Raw genomic sequence first — 16067 nt, 5'->3', positions numbered from 1 at the left:
TGAGGAGGAGTCGACTTCTCCCTCTCTATGACTAAATTTTCGTTATCTAAATGTAAAATTTGATGCATGTCCAAATAACAGCAAAATGATATCTACAGTAATTAATCGTGAGGGAGTGGTTTAATAAGATCGTGATTGCAATAAGACAAAGTGATCAAAACTGCATTTCCCAAGGTGGCACGATAATCAAGCCAATGCCCATAACACTTATCCCATTCTATTCCCCTGCTGACAACATCACTCCAACCTCATTTTTCTATTTTATCCCAATACGCAATTCAACTTCAATCCTATCCCTTCACCGCTTCCCCCCCTTCCATTTATATACCACCTTTCCCCATACAAAAATAGAAAACAAAACATCAAACAAACAACAAACATGGTTGGTTTTGAAAATCTGGTTCAAGTCCCTCCAATGAGGAAAACCCCAGTCGGCGGCTACGACTGCCCCGAGGGCGTCGACATCCGAGGCCGATACGACGCCGAATTCGCCGCCATTCTCACCAGAGACGCCCTCCAATTCGTCGCCTCTCTGCAGCGCCAATTCGCCAGCCACATCACCTACGCAATGGACTGCCGCAACGACGCCAAGCTCCGCTACAACCGCGGCGCGCTCCCCGCCTTCGACCCCGCCACCAAGCCCCTCCGCGACGCCGACTGGCTCTGCGCCCCTCCGCCTCCAGCAATCGCCGATCGCCGCGTCGAGATCACCGGCCCCGTCGAGAGGAAGATGGTCATCAACGCGCTCAACTCCGGCGCCAAAGTTTTCATGGTTTGTCAAATTCAAATTCAGATTCAAATTCACACTCCTGATCGGTTTAATTAGAAATTTTGATGTGACAGGCTGATTTTGAGGACGCGTTGGCGCCGAATTGGGAGAATTTGATGCGAGGGCACATCAATTTGAGAGATGCGGTGAGGGGCACGATTAGCTACCATGATAAGGCGAGGAACAGAGTGTACAAGCTGAATGAGCAGACGGCGAAGCTCTTTGTGCGGCCTAGAGGCTGGCATCTGCCCGAGGCTCACGTCTTGATCGACGGCCGCCCTGCCGCCGCCTGCTTGGTCGACTTCGGCCTCTACTTTTTTCATAACTGGTCCGCCTTCCGCCGCAATCAAGGCCACGGATTCGGCCCCTTCTTCTACCTCCCCAAAATGGAGCATTCTAGGTATGTGTTGATTCATACAAGTCCATCTTGCTTTTATGATCAAAACCCGTGTTTCAATCTTGGTATTAGAGTGGGTCGCCGATGTGTATTTACGTCTGATGATGTAAAATTAAATATTTTACTCTATAATTTCGGAATGAATATATAATTGTAAAAGCACGAGAAATTGATCTAGTAATAATTGAAATCTAAATATATATTGTACCAAAGTCTAAACTGTCATTGTGATTGTGGTATATTGCAGGGAGGCTAGGATATGGAACAATGTGTTCACGGCGGCGGAGAAAATGGCGGGAATAGAAAACGGGAGCATCAGAGCGACGGTGCTGATCGAGACTCTGCCGGCGGTCTTCCAGATGGACGAGATTCTGTACGAGCTTCGGGACCACTCGGTGGGGCTCAACTGCGGCCGGTGGGACTACATCTTCAGCTATGTCAAGACATTCCAGGCCCACCCGGACCGCCTCCTCCCTGATCGCGTCCTCGTCGGCATGGGCCAGCACTTCATGCGGAGCTACTCCGACCTCCTGATCCGCACGTGCCACCGCCGCGGCGTCCATGCCATGGGCGGCATGGCCGCCCAGATCCCCATCCGGGACGACCCCAAGGCCAATGAGGCGGCCCTGGAGCTCGTCCGCAAGGACAAGCTCAGGGAAGTCCTGGCCGGCCACGATGGGACGTGGGCGGCCCACCCCGGCCTGATCCCCGCGATCGCGGAGGTGTTCGACGCCCACATGGGCGGCGGGCCCAACCAGATCCAGTCCGCGAAGCGGGAGGACGCGGCTGGGGTGCAGGCGGAGGACCTGCTGCAGACCCCGCGCGGGGTCCGCAGCATGGAGGGCCTCCGCCTGAACACGAGGGTGGGGATCCAGTACGTGGCGGCGTGGCTGACGGGGACAGGGTCGGTGCCGCTGTACAACCTGATGGAGGACGCGGCGACGGCGGAGATAAGCCGGGTGCAGAACTGGCAGTGGCTCAAGTACGGGGTGGAGCTGGACGGGGACGGGCTCGGGGTGAGGGTGACGGCGGAGCTCTTCGGGAGGGTGGTGGAGGAGGAGATGGAGAGGATTGAGAGGGAGGTTGGGAAGGAGAGATTCAACAAAGGGATGTATAGAGAGGCGTGTAAGATTTTTGCGAGGCAGTGCACGGCGCCGACGTTGGATGATTTTCTCACGCTTGATGCCTACAACCACATCGTTGTTCATCATCCACTTGCTTCTTCGAGGCTTTGAAAATTGATCGTCGCCTTATCATTTTGGTGTTTCTTTTGCTAATAAATCCATGTTTTTCTGTTTTTTGTATCATTTGGCCGTGTATGTTGCACTATTATCAATATGTTTGAATGATAAAACATTTCATTTGCATTATTATCTTATTCTTGTATTGCTTTTTATATTTGTTGACACCGTTAAATAAACTCAACTTATACACATTATGCAAATTATATGTCCCATCGATGATATTTTTTAATCATATGTATAAACTACGTAATAGTATGCCACAATTATGGAAAAAGGTGTTCTTCTGGTTTAATATAACAACTAATCATGAAATGAATCTTCAGGCTAGACTGCCGGTGTTTGAATCGTAGTTTTACTTCCTTAATTTAAGTTGTTTTAGTGAGATTTAAAAATGTAAGTTTAGAAGGCAAATTTATGAAATTTTTTAAATGATGTGTAACGAAGGAGATTTGACCATACATGTGAGAACTTTGTGGTTGTGGTGGTAGTAGCTATGAAGGCAAGGAAAGTCAGAAAATAACAACTGTAACCCTAGGTCTTATGAGAGCATCCACAATAACTTTAGATCAGCCACAGACTAGCCATAGGCTAGCCATTCTCTCTCCCTGCCACGTCATTAGTACTAAAATTCTACCTGTCACATCATCATTTTAAGCAAATAGGTTAGCCTAAGGCTAAGCGCAATAAAAATAATTCAAAACAACTACATTTACAGAATTAAATTTATAAATTACGGAATTAAATTTACGAGACATATACGGGAAAATCCATTCATTTCATTTAAATAAAAAAAAGGTACATAGATAAAAAAAGTACATAATAAAAAAAAACCGAGCTTCCACACACGAGCCCCCGCCGCACTCTACTCCTCACTAATTTAATAAAAAAATACATTAAAAAAATGCAATAAAAACGCAATAATTTTATATAAATTAAAAAAAAGTACATAATAAAAAAATTACATAATTAAAAAAAATCATAAAAAAAATACATTAAAAATGCATAAAAAAATATATTAAAAAATGCAATAAATAAAAAAAATGCATAAAAAATACATTAAAAAAAATGCAACCGGCTAGCCGAATTGAGCCTATTATGGCGGCTAGCGGGATCGGCCAGCGGTCGGCTAGCGCCCACAAATCGGCTAGAGCTCGCCGATCGGCTAGCCTAAATTGCCGCAATGGAGGCTAGTGGATCGGTCAGCGGTCGGCTAGCGCCCGCGATCAGCTAGCCTATCCGCTAGCCTCCATTGTATGCTCTAAAGTACTAGTACTAAAAATGAAAAAATTAGGAACAAAAGCAGTTACTCTTCTAACATTACTATTATTTTTTTTTATCTTACTTTACCATTTTTTCAATTTAACTATTTATTTATTACTTTTATAAAATAAGTGCAAATAAGTGATTGGGGGTCCTAAAATCGGACGAAGAGAGAATAATTATAGTACTATGTTTTGATTATTAATAGATTATAAATATTTCACCCGAAACAAATCTAATTTATGATGCACCTATCGAGTCGATATGATTAGAACACGAACATAATTACGCTTGACAATAATTTCATACGTGTTCACGTCGACTTTTCGTGTCATAACGAGAAAATTTATACATCATTACAATTTAGAATACTTTTTATTATGAATAGTTTTTAGGTTTCATTTACCTCTCGAAATTTAAGACTATTACCCACAATTACTTTTGAGCTGAGTCATTTGGTCTTTCAAAGCTATCGACAAAATATTATCGGCAACCAGATAACATTATTATGCTTTTCAAAACTTAACAAGCTGCCTTAGATCGAACAGTAACTGAGAATTTAGATGATGCGCGAATATGGTCTTCAATTAGTATTTCTTAATATGTTAAATTAAATTATTAAATTGTACTAGTACATTTTATATAGTAGTACTATGAGGAGTGTTATATTGCTAACTCAATGCTTAATTGCTAACTACAACTCAATAATAGCCATTAGATATTCAAATTAAAGACCTAGATCATTAACCACAAAATATCAATACGATCAACAAAAAACGTCAATAAGGCTATATGATTAATTCCAATAAAAATCAATAGGGGTATTAATGTCAAGTTAGTTATAACTAACTTTTAAAAGAAATCCCAAAACTTTAAATTCATATAACATATATCAAATTAAAGATAATTTTATAAGGATTCCAACGATATACTACATGCATATGTTCCGACGTCAAAATTTGAAAAAAAAATCTAGAATTTTCGTATTTTTCGTACACAGGCTAATGTCAATACATTGCTAAGATAATATGTCAATATAAAGCATATATAATGTCAATCCTAAATTTGTGTTGATATTCTCAAAGCATTGTGTTGATATTTTCGAAACATTATATTGACATTTTCATTCAAAACCCTAATTTGGGTTTTTTTTTTAATTTTTTCTGATTTAATTAATAAAAACGAAAATTACACATGGCAAATTGTAGACCACACGTTTTTTAAAATCATGTGGCCTTAAATTAATTATAATTAGCAATTAAATGATAAGTTAGCAATTGATCAAGTATTATAAAGTAAAATCATTAAATTACGTGGCAATATGATTTTCTGTTGAATTTGTATGAACCAATCAACACACACTCCCGTCTTTCTCTGCATCCCAAATCCCAAATCCCAATCAAGAATCAACCAACACAACACTCGAGAGAGAAAGAGAGTAATGGGTGTGGAGGTAGGCGTGATCGGCCCTCCTGCCGCAGCTGCATCCACTCCGCTTCTGTATCCGAGACCTAAGAGCATTGTGAGTCTCCCAATTGAGTTCCCCTCAATTTGGTGTGGTCTAAAAAGGAGGAAGCAAAGTGTAAGGGTGAAAGCACTAGAGCAACCCGGCGGCAAGATGGTGGTGGAGCTTGTTGGAGCCTTCAATGACCTTACCGAGAGGATGAGCGTCCTCTCCACCAGCTCCTCCCGCCTCCTCTTCAAAACCCTCAAGCTCTCCCTCCCCCTTCTCCACTCCCTCCCCCTTCTCCCCGACGGCCGCGACCCCCTCTCTAGGGCTCTCTCCCTCGCCCTCTTTCTCGCCCATCTCCAGGTCAATTCATCCCCCAATTATCATTTCTCGTCATTCAAAATTTGTCTAATTTCACAATTCAACACTTGCTAATGTTCAATTGAGCTTCCACGATTACAATTGAAAATTTGGGGATAATGTTTTAATAGGATCACTTGGCTGCAGATGGATGCTGAGGCTATTTGTGCTGCGATTTTGAGACAAGTAATCGAGGGAGGTATGATATCGATGAGTGAAGTGAGGGAGCGCGTTGGCACGGGCACTGCTCATCTTCTCCACGAGAGCATGCGCTTGAACAACGTTTCCTCCAAGGTGGAGGCGTTGGACGACGAGAGTGCGTTCGCGTTGAGGAAATTCTGCCTCACATTCTACGACGTCAGGGCCATCATACTGGACTTGGTTCTGAAGCTTGACATGATGAGGCACCTTGATCATCTCCCGCGATACAAGCAGCAGATGGTTTCTGTGGAAGTTATGAAGATATACGCCCCGTTGGCTCATGCTGTTGGAATCACTAGTTTGTCCATGGAGCTGGAGGATCTTTCGTTCAGATACATGTTTCCTTATTCGTACCTTTATGTTGACACGTGGTTGAGGAGCCACGAGACTGGAAGCAAGCCTCTGCTGGAGATGTACGAGGACCAGCTACGCAACTCCCTCACATCTGACCAGTGTTTAGCTGAAATGGTACAGCACGTCTCTGTTGAAGGTCGTTTCAAGAGTCGTTATAGTACTATGAAGAAACTTCTGAGAGATGGGCGTAAGCCTGAGCAAGTGAATGACATCTTAGGATTGAGAGTGATTGTTACTCCATTATCTGGAGTTAATTCATCGGAGATTGGAGAAAAGGCTTGCTATAGAGTACGTGATATCATCCGGTCCCTATGGAAAGAAATTCCTAGCAGGTTCAAGGATTATATCGCACGGCCTAAGTTTAATGGATACAAGAGTTTACACATGGCTGTTGATATCAGTGACAATGGTAGGAATAGGCCACTGATGGAAATACAGATACGAACAGCTGAGATGGACATGTTGGCAGCCGGTGGAACTGCATCCCATGCTTTATATAAAGGTGGCCTTACCAATCCAGAAGAGGTAAGAGCAATCTACTAAAGATACTGTAATATAGCATCCTCTTGTTTTAATCAGTTTGAAATTTAGTGTGATTCGATGATCACTATTATCCTAGGTTGTTATATGCATAGCTAGATGTGTTAAACTAAAATCTTCTGCTACTACTGATTTTCAGGCAAAGCGACTTAAGGCGATTATGATGGCTGCGGCTGAACTAGCAGCACTGCGTCTTAGAGACTTGCCTTCCTCAACCCAAAAGGGTCTCGATGATAGCAGAGATCGAGTATTCCATCTTCTAGACAAGAATGGAGATGGTAAGATCAGTGTCGAGGAACTTATGGAGGTCATGGAAGAGCTTGGGGCTGAAGGGGAAGATGCCCGTGAGATGATGCAGCTGCTTGATTCAAATAGTGATGGCCTGCTGAGCTCGGATGAATTTGACTTGTTCCAGAAACAGGTAGCGGTTTAGTTCCATATTACGGTATTATTCTTCCATCGCTGATAATCATTCATGTGATTCTAGTAGGTGATATATACTTTTTGGTAAACTGATGATTAGTGTATAGAGTGCCCCTTGGAAGAGTGATGCTTTTCTTGAGTTCTCGTCTTTGAAAGTTGAAAGCATTTTGATTTGCAGGTTAAACTCATTCGGAATTTGGAATACAGAGATGGGCAATACAAGATTGAGTTGGATGAGATTGAGAGGCTTCTTCAATTAGAGGATAGAAGTAGCAGTGGGATGACTCAAACAACTCTAGGGTAAAGATTGTTCGCTGCCATTCGACCATAGGCAGCCAAACAAGTGTCGTTGGCCACTAAGTTGTTTTGCCCATCGTTCGCTCGCTTACCAAGTCCAACCTTGGATACATCCGTCTGCAGCTGTGACCGATGGTTGAATAGTAGTGTTACTCGATCTAGCTCCGGATATAACTGGTAAATATAATGAAAACAGTCTACTCAGAAGCTTTTTGTTTTATGCACTATAATGTAAGAGGCTTTCTAGTAGACTATTGTCTGTGTGAATCATGTAAATTTAACAGAGTAAATATCATATGTATGTTGAGACCGATAAAAGAGAGTTTAAGAAAAACAAAATTGATCAACAACGTAATGAAAACCTTAAATGTTGAAAAAGGTAAAATATAACTTCGGAACGAGGCTTGAATGATCTGAATGAGCATAATTGGACGAGAAACATAAGAGAGGTTCAGTAAAAGATAATCCTAAAGTTCTTATGCATCGGTTACGACATCAAGCACAGAAATACGACTGCTACAATTTGGCAGCCTATCCCTAATAACTGCAAATCATACGAGGCAAGGAACGGTTCACCAAAATTGTTCAGGCCAAAGTAAGCAAACACAGAAGAAATTGAAATTGTGTGTTCAATGCACAGGCAAGACAACTTCTTCACTGCCGTCCCACATGTCTCTCAATCATACTACTTGGATTCAGCTGGGGAGTATTCCGCGATGAGCTTATTGAACTCCTCATCAAACTTCTTCTCCAGCGCCATCTCTTCAGCCCAGAGCTTGCGCTTCAGTTCCAATATTCGCTCTTCATGGGCTTTCACCAGCTTGTCCCTCTTGCTGATGTACTCATCTAACCCTTTGTCCTGCAGCTGAATCAATCTGGAATTTTCTTCACGCCTAAAAGCAAATTATCAAGATTCGTCAAATGTTTTCTTGAATGGTTATATCAATAAACTAATGTGGAACTTGAGCATGTGCTAAAACAATCAAAGACAAGAAATAGTACAATGTAAAGTAACACAAATACTCATGAGGTGAATTAAACAGCAGTTTAATTGATATAAACAAACTGAAGTTATTGGACAAGAAAAAATAAATTCTTAAGGCAGACAACTCAGAATGCACAATATTTACCTGCGTGCCCTTTCTTCAGCAGAAGCAACACCAGCCTCAGACTGAGTTACTTTTTCACGTTCGTGTTGCTGTATTTTCTCAAAATTTTCCTCTTTCTCATTTCGAGCATCATACAGCTGCTGGATCTGTTCTTTGTAAAATTGCTCCTGACTGTCCATCTAAGTTCAGAACAAAGTAAAATAAGTGCGTGTGCAAGCAACTATAGCAAACTTAAGAATTAAGATATCATATAAGTTAATAAATAAAAACACACAGGGTTAAGAAAATGAAGCTCAACTGATGTTACTTTGTTCTAGGCAAAAATGAAGCTCGACAGCACCCAAAGGTTACTTCTATATAAAATAGAACAACTTCCAACTCGATTCAACCTTATAGATACAATCTATCTGTGTGGGTAAAATGTTAATGCCCAGAAAATTTTAGACTTGAACAATTTGACTAGGACCACAGGAAATAAAACTGGATGTAAATGTTTGGAACAAGAAATTTCCTCAGTACGAAATCACTAAAAGAATGTTTCTCCCCCTTTTCAAGTCCCACTTTCTACCTGCCATTTGGAGGCAAAAGATGGATTTTTCATAGGAAGTTACACAATTATCGCGATAAACTTTCTCATCTTACCACAAGTTAATTAAGAGCTGTAAACTAAAGAACAATCAATTGGGTGTAACCTAAGGTAAAATGTAGCTCCCCAAAGCAATATTTGTATTTAATGGTCATACGGATCAAACAATATTATTAAATAGACTTCAATAAATTTATCAAGAATATATACTTTGTATAATTCTTCTGATACTTAAGAAATCCATCAGAGGTGATTGTATTACTGACCGTTCTTGCTTCAGTGACTTCATTTATGTAGATTATAGAAACACCAACTGAAGTAGGTCAGGTGTCGATAAACAGTTTCACTCAAGAGAAAAACTGATTACTTTATTAAATTTCTTAATCCAGAGAGATTAAAATTTCCACTAGACACAACTGTTCAGTTATCCTGCCTTGCGGCATTTATCAAACTTTGAACATACCTCTTCTCTGTTTTGTTCATGATGCTTCTGGGTCCTCAGCTTCACTACTTGATTCTCTACCATAGTCTTTCGCAACTTTTCACTCAGTACTCCAAAAGACTCCTCAAGGGCTTTCTTGCTCCTCTGTTCATTGACCACTTTGTTCTTAAACCACATGAGCTGCTGATTGTCATCACTCATCTGCTTCATCTGCTTCACGACCATCTCTTGATAAGATCGCAACTCATACTTCAATTTGGATTTACCTAAGCATTTAAGATTATTAATTATCGATCATAACCAATGAGAAAGTAACAAACAAATCATGTCAGCAAGAGTGGCATGAAAGAAAAACATTTCAAGCACATCACAATCTACCCACACAAAAAGATAGAACACCTTGAGAATGTTGATTAAAGCTCTCCATGTCGGGTTTTTCTGCCATGTACCCATAAAGTTGACGCTGGCCACCAGGGTAGAACGGAACCTTATTTCTATGCCATGCATTCCTATCTCGGGAATTGGCTTCGAAATGCTTGCTCAAGCGTTCGGCCTCTGCATATCCCACTGCGGAGGCCTCAAAAATCAATATACTGATGCCACGATGCCCATGTGGTCCATAAGAATGACGTGCCTTTACTGCAGAATAGTCACTGAAATAATCAAGCAACTCTTGATTACCCATGCCAATCCACTGTAAAATGAAGTTTGCAATAGATAAGGATTTAGTGTACCATCAATTAAATAAATTTGCAAAAATACTAATGAAATACAAACTTCCACAAGAATTTCATACTTTGTCATTGTCATCTTTGTCATGCTTGGTATTCAAAATTACCACCATGGGAGGCCAGACTATTTCTTTATCAGCTCTTTCCTCCAGACCTTTCCATTTGCCAAATATCTCACCAGCTGGCACTGCTGATGTTCCCCTTCTTTTAAGTTCCTCATCTAGGATTAGAGCAAGCTCTCTGTGGAGCTTCACCCTTTTGGATCTTTTAGTTTTAGCGTGTGTAATCAGGGGTTGCAAGCCACGATACCAGTCTATAGCTCCGGGACCTCCTTGGCATGCTGGGCAATGCCACTGTCTTTCAGGCTCATTAATCTGCTCAACAGTTAAATTATCCAGACAATGAAAAAGCTCCTTAAACCACTTATTCTTCTTTCTAGTCTCATGGCTTTTCTGGCTTTCATCTGAATCAAAGTCATCGCTCATAAGCTCATCATCTGAGTCATCCATGCCATCTGACTCATCATCATCATCATCGTCGTCAACAACTTCATTACTCTGAAAGACCTGATTATTAGCTGCTTGCACATTTTGATTGTGAGCCGCACCAGCGTTCCGTCCCCATCCATTTTTTAGAGGAGGGGGGATTCCTGTAGGAGCTGCAACATAGTCATTATGGTTGTGGTTAGGTTGCTTAGTATGCCCTCTGCCACCATATTGTTGTTGACCGGAGCCCTGTCCAATCCCTCCACCATTTCGCATACCAAGTTTTTGCAAGGTATCAGCTTGACCCCATGCCTTTGGGGTGGAATGATGAGGAGCCCACTGCTTCGGAACAGTGTTCTTGTTCTTGTTCTTTGATTTCTTTCCGTATTCTACCCATCCATCGTCTTCTGTAGGATTTACATTCAAATCCGAAACACCACTGGATAATTGATCAATGCTTTTACCCTTGACAGATGGATCTGTGCCAGAAGGATACCCAACCCCTTTCCTTGAGCTCATGTCTGAATTCAAAATGACCACAACAATCAATAAGAGGGAGTAAGCATAACTTTCCAGAAGATGCAAAAAACATGAGGATATTACTTAACACCAAGAAAGACAGTTAAATATTATGGTATGAAATACATAGGGGCTGACAATTTGCTTAGCATTTACCCATTCATCTCCAAGATATGACCAAGAAAAAATGCTTGTGATGAAAAAACATTGCAAAACATGAGGCATTATGCATAATAACTGATAATACATCAACATCACAGAATAATGCTTACAACAAAAAAAATCATAGTTCCAATTCTGCATATATTGTAAACTTCCATAGGCACTAAAAAATCGAAGCATTCGCATGACATGGAAAGGAAATAAGACTACACCATGCTCCTCCGTGATAAACATAGAATGACAAAGACAAAACAAAGTAAAATTACATAGCATCAACACCTCACACAGAAAACACGCAGATGCTGAAAAGAACATCACGATATACAATCATTGAAGTTATTCAACTTAAAGAACATCCGATAAACTAGCGCCCTAGGGTAGGCGAAGAAATAATCTGCATTTTCCATGGCGTACTTACTAAGCACAGGCCAGTCAGTTACATTACACGATGGCACAGACTATACAGCAATTGTATAGTTGCAGATTGAAAATAGGCAAATGCAGGCCAACAATCGGACGGAAATTGCAACAATTAAAGCAGAAAAATGTGGAGAATTCCGAAAGCAAACCGCGGAAATGAAGAGAGAAATCACCTAGGGCAGGCGATCGCGCGACGGAACGAAATCAGTGTGGGGGAAAATGAGAGAGACTGAGAGAGGATTCGACTTGTTCGACAAGCTTAAAAGGACAGTCTCTCCCCCCTTCTCTTCTTCCTCGCAGTTGCAGACTATCAGTGTACTCGCTTTGCATATATGTACACCGGACTCCAAATTTCATTTCAATTTCATTTAATTTCCATAAAAAACTGGAAAAAGTTTACAATTTTATTCGTTTATTGGCAACAATTATGAAAAGCAAAAGTCTTTCGGTTACGCATTTACCTCGTCAATTAATAAATCCTACAATATAAATGCAAATTGGAAAAGGAGCAATGCTAGTAGTATTAAAAGAAATTAGCCTAAATGAACTTTTATTTCATTTATTCGAATCTTCAACCTTAACGGAAGCTATCTCTAAGAAATAAATTTTCTTTACATTGAAGTTGACGTGTTCGTCAAAAATGTCAACTAGAAATAAACAGTGAGCGATAAAACGATATCGTTTGAATATAGAAAGATAATTTGTCTGGAAATACACAAACTTTTGGAATTTTTTTTATTTTTCCCCTATAGATAGATTTTTTCTAAAACATTTTATGTCCAATCAATACTTTTTAAATTAAAGACATTAATTTATATTTATTAAAATATATATGGAAAAGAACTTTTATAAATAATAATTCATAACTTTTTTTAAAACGCCATTTAAATTTTAAAAGTCGTATAATCAAAATTAAATGTATGTGCAAATTCTTCATAATCATGGTCAATAACAAAATAAAACATTAAATGAAAATAATCATTATAGTTCATGTATTTAAAGTAGGAAAAAAAAAGTTTAGAGGAAGAAATTAGAAAATATTGAAAGTTCATGTATTTGCTTGATAATAAGTGTCATAGTGATATAGTGATTTACCAAGGTGACAATCCAATCTGATCTACATTTTTGACATGTGAATTCCAATTCTAACTCTATACATAAGTTATGGAAACATATTTAATGTTTTCAAAATTAAGGCATTAAAGTAATTATGGAAAGTGCCAAATTTATCGGCAATCACATATATACCCAATATTTACATTACACATACAAAATCTTAAAGTTAATAGTAAAAAAAAGTAGTTATATTATGCCAGATATTTAATATTTGATTCGATTGCTTATCTTTTTTGTTGATCATCATAACTTGAAATTTTCATAATATATTAGCGAGTATTAATAAAATAAAATAATTATTATAATTTATGATTTATTTTAACTTCGCTTAATTTCTAATTTTCTATCACCTAAATCTCAAGAAAAACATCTTCAAATTGGATCCGCTTGAAACGTAAAATTTTTATGTTCGAGTTAGCCCAAAAGTTTAGGCTCAATTGTCTCGGGTCGATTAGATATTTTATCCGGCCCAGTTATTTTTTTTAGCTTTGAATTTATTTTTATTGGAAATTTTCGATTTGGTTTCTATAAAAAATCGATTGATTTTTCAATTCTAAATTGTAATACCACAAATTTTGACAAAAAAATCAGACTATCTAGACTATTTTTATTTACAAATAGTTAATTATTCTCATTCTCAAATTATACACATTTATCTAATAAATTCTGTGTCAACTTACTCAACAGTAAACTACCAAATGACAATAATATAATGTTGATCATAGATTAATAGGAGTACTATAATTGTGATCTAAGGCAACCTACCAAGTCGACCCCAACTTAAAAAGATCAACACTCCACCTTCTACATAGTAATAACATGTAATTAAAAACTACAAAATCAACGATAACACCTAGCTTTACTAAAACCACTTGCACATTATATCGAATGCAACAACCTTGCCTTTATACAAACATAGATTACTTGAAGTTTGGTCAAAATTTGGTAAGGAGGAGAAGAGCCGTAGTGGATCTAACATCGCGTTTGACCGATTCTTGATCGATCAATGCACCGTAATGGTGGAAGAGCTTGTCCAAGATTCCCTCCCCAAAGTGGTGAGCCAACATTGATTCTTGAATACACCTCACCGCCTTTGCTACCGCCGTCCCGTAGCTCCCGCTCACGTCGGCCCTCTGCATTTCAAACATCTCCACCATCTCTATCCGGAACGAACCCTCCTTCCTCACCTCGTCTTCCAACTCCTCCTTCGATGGCGCGTAGAAATGCACGTCGTAACTCTCCAGCTTCTCCTCCTCAACCTCACCCTATCACAATTAGTGGAAACGCCACTTTTCCATTAACATACTACTCCTAATTAATGGCGGATCTAAATATAAAATTTGTGGGGCCAAAATTTGTCTCTCGATGCATACAATTGAGATGTTATATATGCTCTCTATAATGGTTGACTACGCCATTTCCACGCATATTAGTATATTTTCTAATAGTAAAGGTCAAAACTGGTCCGAATATATACACATTTTACGATTTTGGTCATATACTTTATCTTTTAAATTTTGGGATCCTCAACATTTCAACTCGAATCTCAATTGGTCCTACACTAACATTTCCGTCAATTTTTAAACGGTTTTAACCCGAGTGAGACTGTTAAAACCGTTAAAATCGGGTTAAAACCATTTAAAAGTTGACGGATCTGTTAGTGTAGGACCAATTGTGATTCGAGTTGAAATGTTTAGGATGCAAAAATTCAAAAGATAAAGTATATATATATATATATACACACACCTGAGCAAAGAGATGCGCTAGAGATTGGTAGAGGAGTTCCCAAAGGAATGAATTGGCGCAGCGGGCGTGGTCGGAGGCGGTCCTTCCCAACATCATGAGGAGCATCCGGCCACCGGGGATGAGTTCCCGCGACCGCGACTTGAGGAACAACGAAAAGTCCTCTTGAAACTGCTGCAAGTAGGCTTTCCTCACCGCTGGAGGGCTTCTCTCCGATATGTATACGCTCTTTCTATTCATTGACCGCCCCTCTTCATCATAGATGCCACGTGGCACCATGGAGAGCCAGTGGAGGCTGTTGGAGGAGTAGACGAAATGCAGGCTTTGGTCGGGGAAGAGGCGGCCGTAGAAAGTGCCCGGGCACGCCGCTATGTATAGAGGCTGCTTTGTTCCTCTGTTGAGCTCTTTGTAGAGATCGGGCAGGCCTTGGAATATGGTGTTGAAGTCATTGGTGTGGAGATCGTTTAGATAGATGCGGAATTCCGGCGGCGGTTGTTGGATTGCGCGGCTGGCGTTTTCGACCGCTTCCACGACTTGTTTTATGGTGGAGAGGGCGTTGGGGCCGGAGGCGCAGCCGAGGTCGGCGATGCCTAGGCTCTTGGGCTTCTTGGTTACGAATACTTGCTGGATGGCCTCCGCGGTTACGTGCTTCACCTCGTCAGCCACTCTTTTCTGATGCCAACAAAAGTGCAAATGAGAGATCAGAGAGTGACAAATCGAAGCGATAAATGGCTGAATCTCAGGAGATTGTAGCAACAAGGCCACTCTGCTGCCGAGAAAGGAGGAGATGAGAGAGAGAAGAGAACAACCTGAAGTGAAGAGTTCTTGGTGTAGCTGTTGTCTCCAACTCCTCCCTTCATGTGGAATGCTTTGTGAATATCCATCAATGGTGGTGATGACTGATCAAGGCCTGATGGATGGGCTTTTTTACACTTTTCATGGCAAGGCAGGCTATATTCCTCATATATATGGATTTGGAGTAGTGGATTGGCTAGTGATTTATTTGTTGCATGTAAGGTCTGTTTGGTAGCAGCTCAAAGATAAATTACAGAAAATACCAAACAAACAAAGTAATGCTTGCTTTTTCCAATCAAAGTCGTCCATAATTGGAGGTAAGTACCCTACCCATTAATCAAAGGTAAGTACCAAACATTTTAGTCAAAGGAAAAGTACCACCAACACACATAAATCAAGCAAGTAATCATGAGTGGGAAATGAGCATGGGCTCTTCCCTTTGTTGCTAATGAGCGGTTGGAAATGAATGTACCAACTCCTCCAATTTTGGAATGGGCCACTCTCTTGACTGAATTTGACCTACCTAGTGCTAATTAATGGGAGTAATTATTGTCACACTGAACAATCTTAGCATCATACTCCCTCCGTCCCACACGTTAATTGCTCACTTTGATTCCAGTACGAGTTTTAAGAAATGTGAAGAAAATTGGGCTAAAAAAGTTAG

At 40.1% G+C, this 16067-nt stretch overlaps 4 protein-coding genes across 4 annotated transcripts; 2 read left to right on the top strand and 2 right to left on the bottom strand.

Moving 5' to 3' along the window:
- Positions 1-336: 336 nt before the first annotated feature.
- LOC125215338 (malate synthase-like) lies at positions 337-2536 on the top strand. The gene is made up of 3 exons (XM_048116725.1): positions 337-772; positions 844-1169; positions 1414-2536. Exons 1-3 carry the CDS (start codon positions 380-382, stop codon positions 2399-2401), a joined length of 1707 nt encoding a protein of 568 aa, XP_047972682.1. The 5' UTR covers positions 337-379; the 3' UTR covers positions 2402-2536.
- A 2504-nt stretch (positions 2537-5040) lies between these two features.
- On the top strand, positions 5041-7544 carry LOC125212820 (probable GTP diphosphokinase CRSH, chloroplastic). The gene is made up of 4 exons (XM_048113083.1): positions 5041-5483; positions 5628-6560; positions 6715-6996; positions 7177-7544. The coding sequence occupies exons 1-4, from the start codon at positions 5112-5114 to the stop codon at positions 7300-7302; spliced, it is 1713 nt and encodes a 570-aa protein (XP_047969040.1). The 5' UTR covers positions 5041-5111; the 3' UTR covers positions 7303-7544.
- A 106-nt stretch (positions 7545-7650) lies between these two features.
- LOC125212819 (protein SUPPRESSOR OF GENE SILENCING 3) lies at positions 7651-12049 on the bottom strand. The gene is made up of 6 exons (XM_048113082.1): positions 11923-12049; positions 10229-11169; positions 9832-10126; positions 9454-9698; positions 8426-8583; positions 7651-8188 (listed from the first exon to the last, which is right to left on the bottom strand). The coding sequence occupies exons 2-6, from the start codon at positions 11165-11167 to the stop codon at positions 7981-7983; spliced, it is 1845 nt and encodes a 614-aa protein (XP_047969039.1). The 5' UTR covers positions 11168-11169; positions 11923-12049; the 3' UTR covers positions 7651-7980.
- A 1515-nt stretch (positions 12050-13564) lies between these two features.
- LOC125212718 (probable methyltransferase TCM_000336) lies at positions 13565-15597 on the bottom strand. Its single transcript, XM_048112954.1, has 3 exons — positions 15418-15597; positions 14612-15280; positions 13565-14130 (listed from the first exon to the last, which is right to left on the bottom strand). The coding sequence occupies exons 1-3, from the start codon at positions 15490-15492 to the stop codon at positions 13801-13803; spliced, it is 1074 nt and encodes a 357-aa protein (XP_047968911.1). The 5' UTR covers positions 15493-15597; the 3' UTR covers positions 13565-13800.
- Between the last annotated feature and the right edge of the window lie 470 nt (positions 15598-16067).

The sequence above is a fragment of the Salvia hispanica genome, chromosome 3 (genome assembly GCF_023119035.1).
Source record: "Salvia hispanica cultivar TCC Black 2014 chromosome 3, UniMelb_Shisp_WGS_1.0, whole genome shotgun sequence".
NCBI classification, from domain to species: Eukaryota; Viridiplantae; Streptophyta; class Magnoliopsida; order Lamiales; family Lamiaceae; genus Salvia; species Salvia hispanica.
Note: the sequence above shows the minus strand (reverse complement) of the source record. Positions and strands in the feature narration are given on the sequence as shown.

What these genes read in the sequence shown, in the direction of transcription:
- LOC125215338 (XM_048116725.1), top strand. Translation starts at nt 380, where the DNA reads ATGGTTGGTTTTGAAAATCTGGTTCAAGTCCCTCCAATGAGGAAAACC. An exon ending in CCGGCGCCAAAGTTTTCATG is followed by an intron (nt 773 to 843) that starts GTTTGTCAAATT and finishes TTGATGTGACAG; the next exon opens with GCTGATTTTGAGGACGCGTT. An exon ending in CCCAAAATGGAGCATTCTAG is followed by an intron (nt 1,170 to 1,413) that starts GTATGTGTTGAT and finishes GGTATATTGCAG; the next exon opens with GGAGGCTAGGATATGGAACA.
- LOC125212820 (XM_048113083.1), top strand. Translation starts at nt 5,112, where the DNA reads ATGGGTGTGGAGGTAGGCGTGATCGGCCCTCCTGCCGCAGCTGCATCC. An exon ending in TCTTTCTCGCCCATCTCCAG is followed by an intron (nt 5,484 to 5,627) that starts GTCAATTCATCC and finishes ACTTGGCTGCAG; the next exon opens with ATGGATGCTGAGGCTATTTG. An exon ending in TTGACTTGTTCCAGAAACAG is followed by an intron (nt 6,997 to 7,176) that starts GTAGCGGTTTAG and finishes TTTGATTTGCAG; the next exon opens with GTTAAACTCATTCGGAATTT.
- LOC125212819 (XM_048113082.1), bottom strand. Translation starts at nt 11,167, where the DNA reads ATGAGCTCAAGGAAAGGGGTTGGGTATCCTTCTGGCACAGATCCATCT. An exon ending in ACAAAGATGACAATGACAAA is followed by an intron (nt 10,127 to 10,228) that starts GTATGAAATTCT and finishes TTCATTTTACAG; the next exon opens with TGGATTGGCATGGGTAATCA. An exon ending in GCTGAAGAAAGGGCACGCAG is followed by an intron (nt 8,189 to 8,425) that starts GTAAATATTGTG and finishes ATTTGCTTTTAG; the next exon opens with GCGTGAAGAAAATTCCAGAT.
- LOC125212718 (XM_048112954.1), bottom strand. Translation starts at nt 15,492, where the DNA reads ATGGATATTCACAAAGCATTCCACATGAAGGGAGGAGTTGGAGACAAC. An exon ending in CCAAGAACTCTTCACTTCAG is followed by an intron (nt 15,281 to 15,417) that starts GTTGTTCTCTTC and finishes TGTTGGCATCAG; the next exon opens with AAAAGAGTGGCTGACGAGGT. An exon ending in TAGCGCATCTCTTTGCTCAG is followed by an intron (nt 14,131 to 14,611) that starts GTGTGTGTATAT and finishes TAATTGTGATAG; the next exon opens with GGTGAGGTTGAGGAGGAGAA.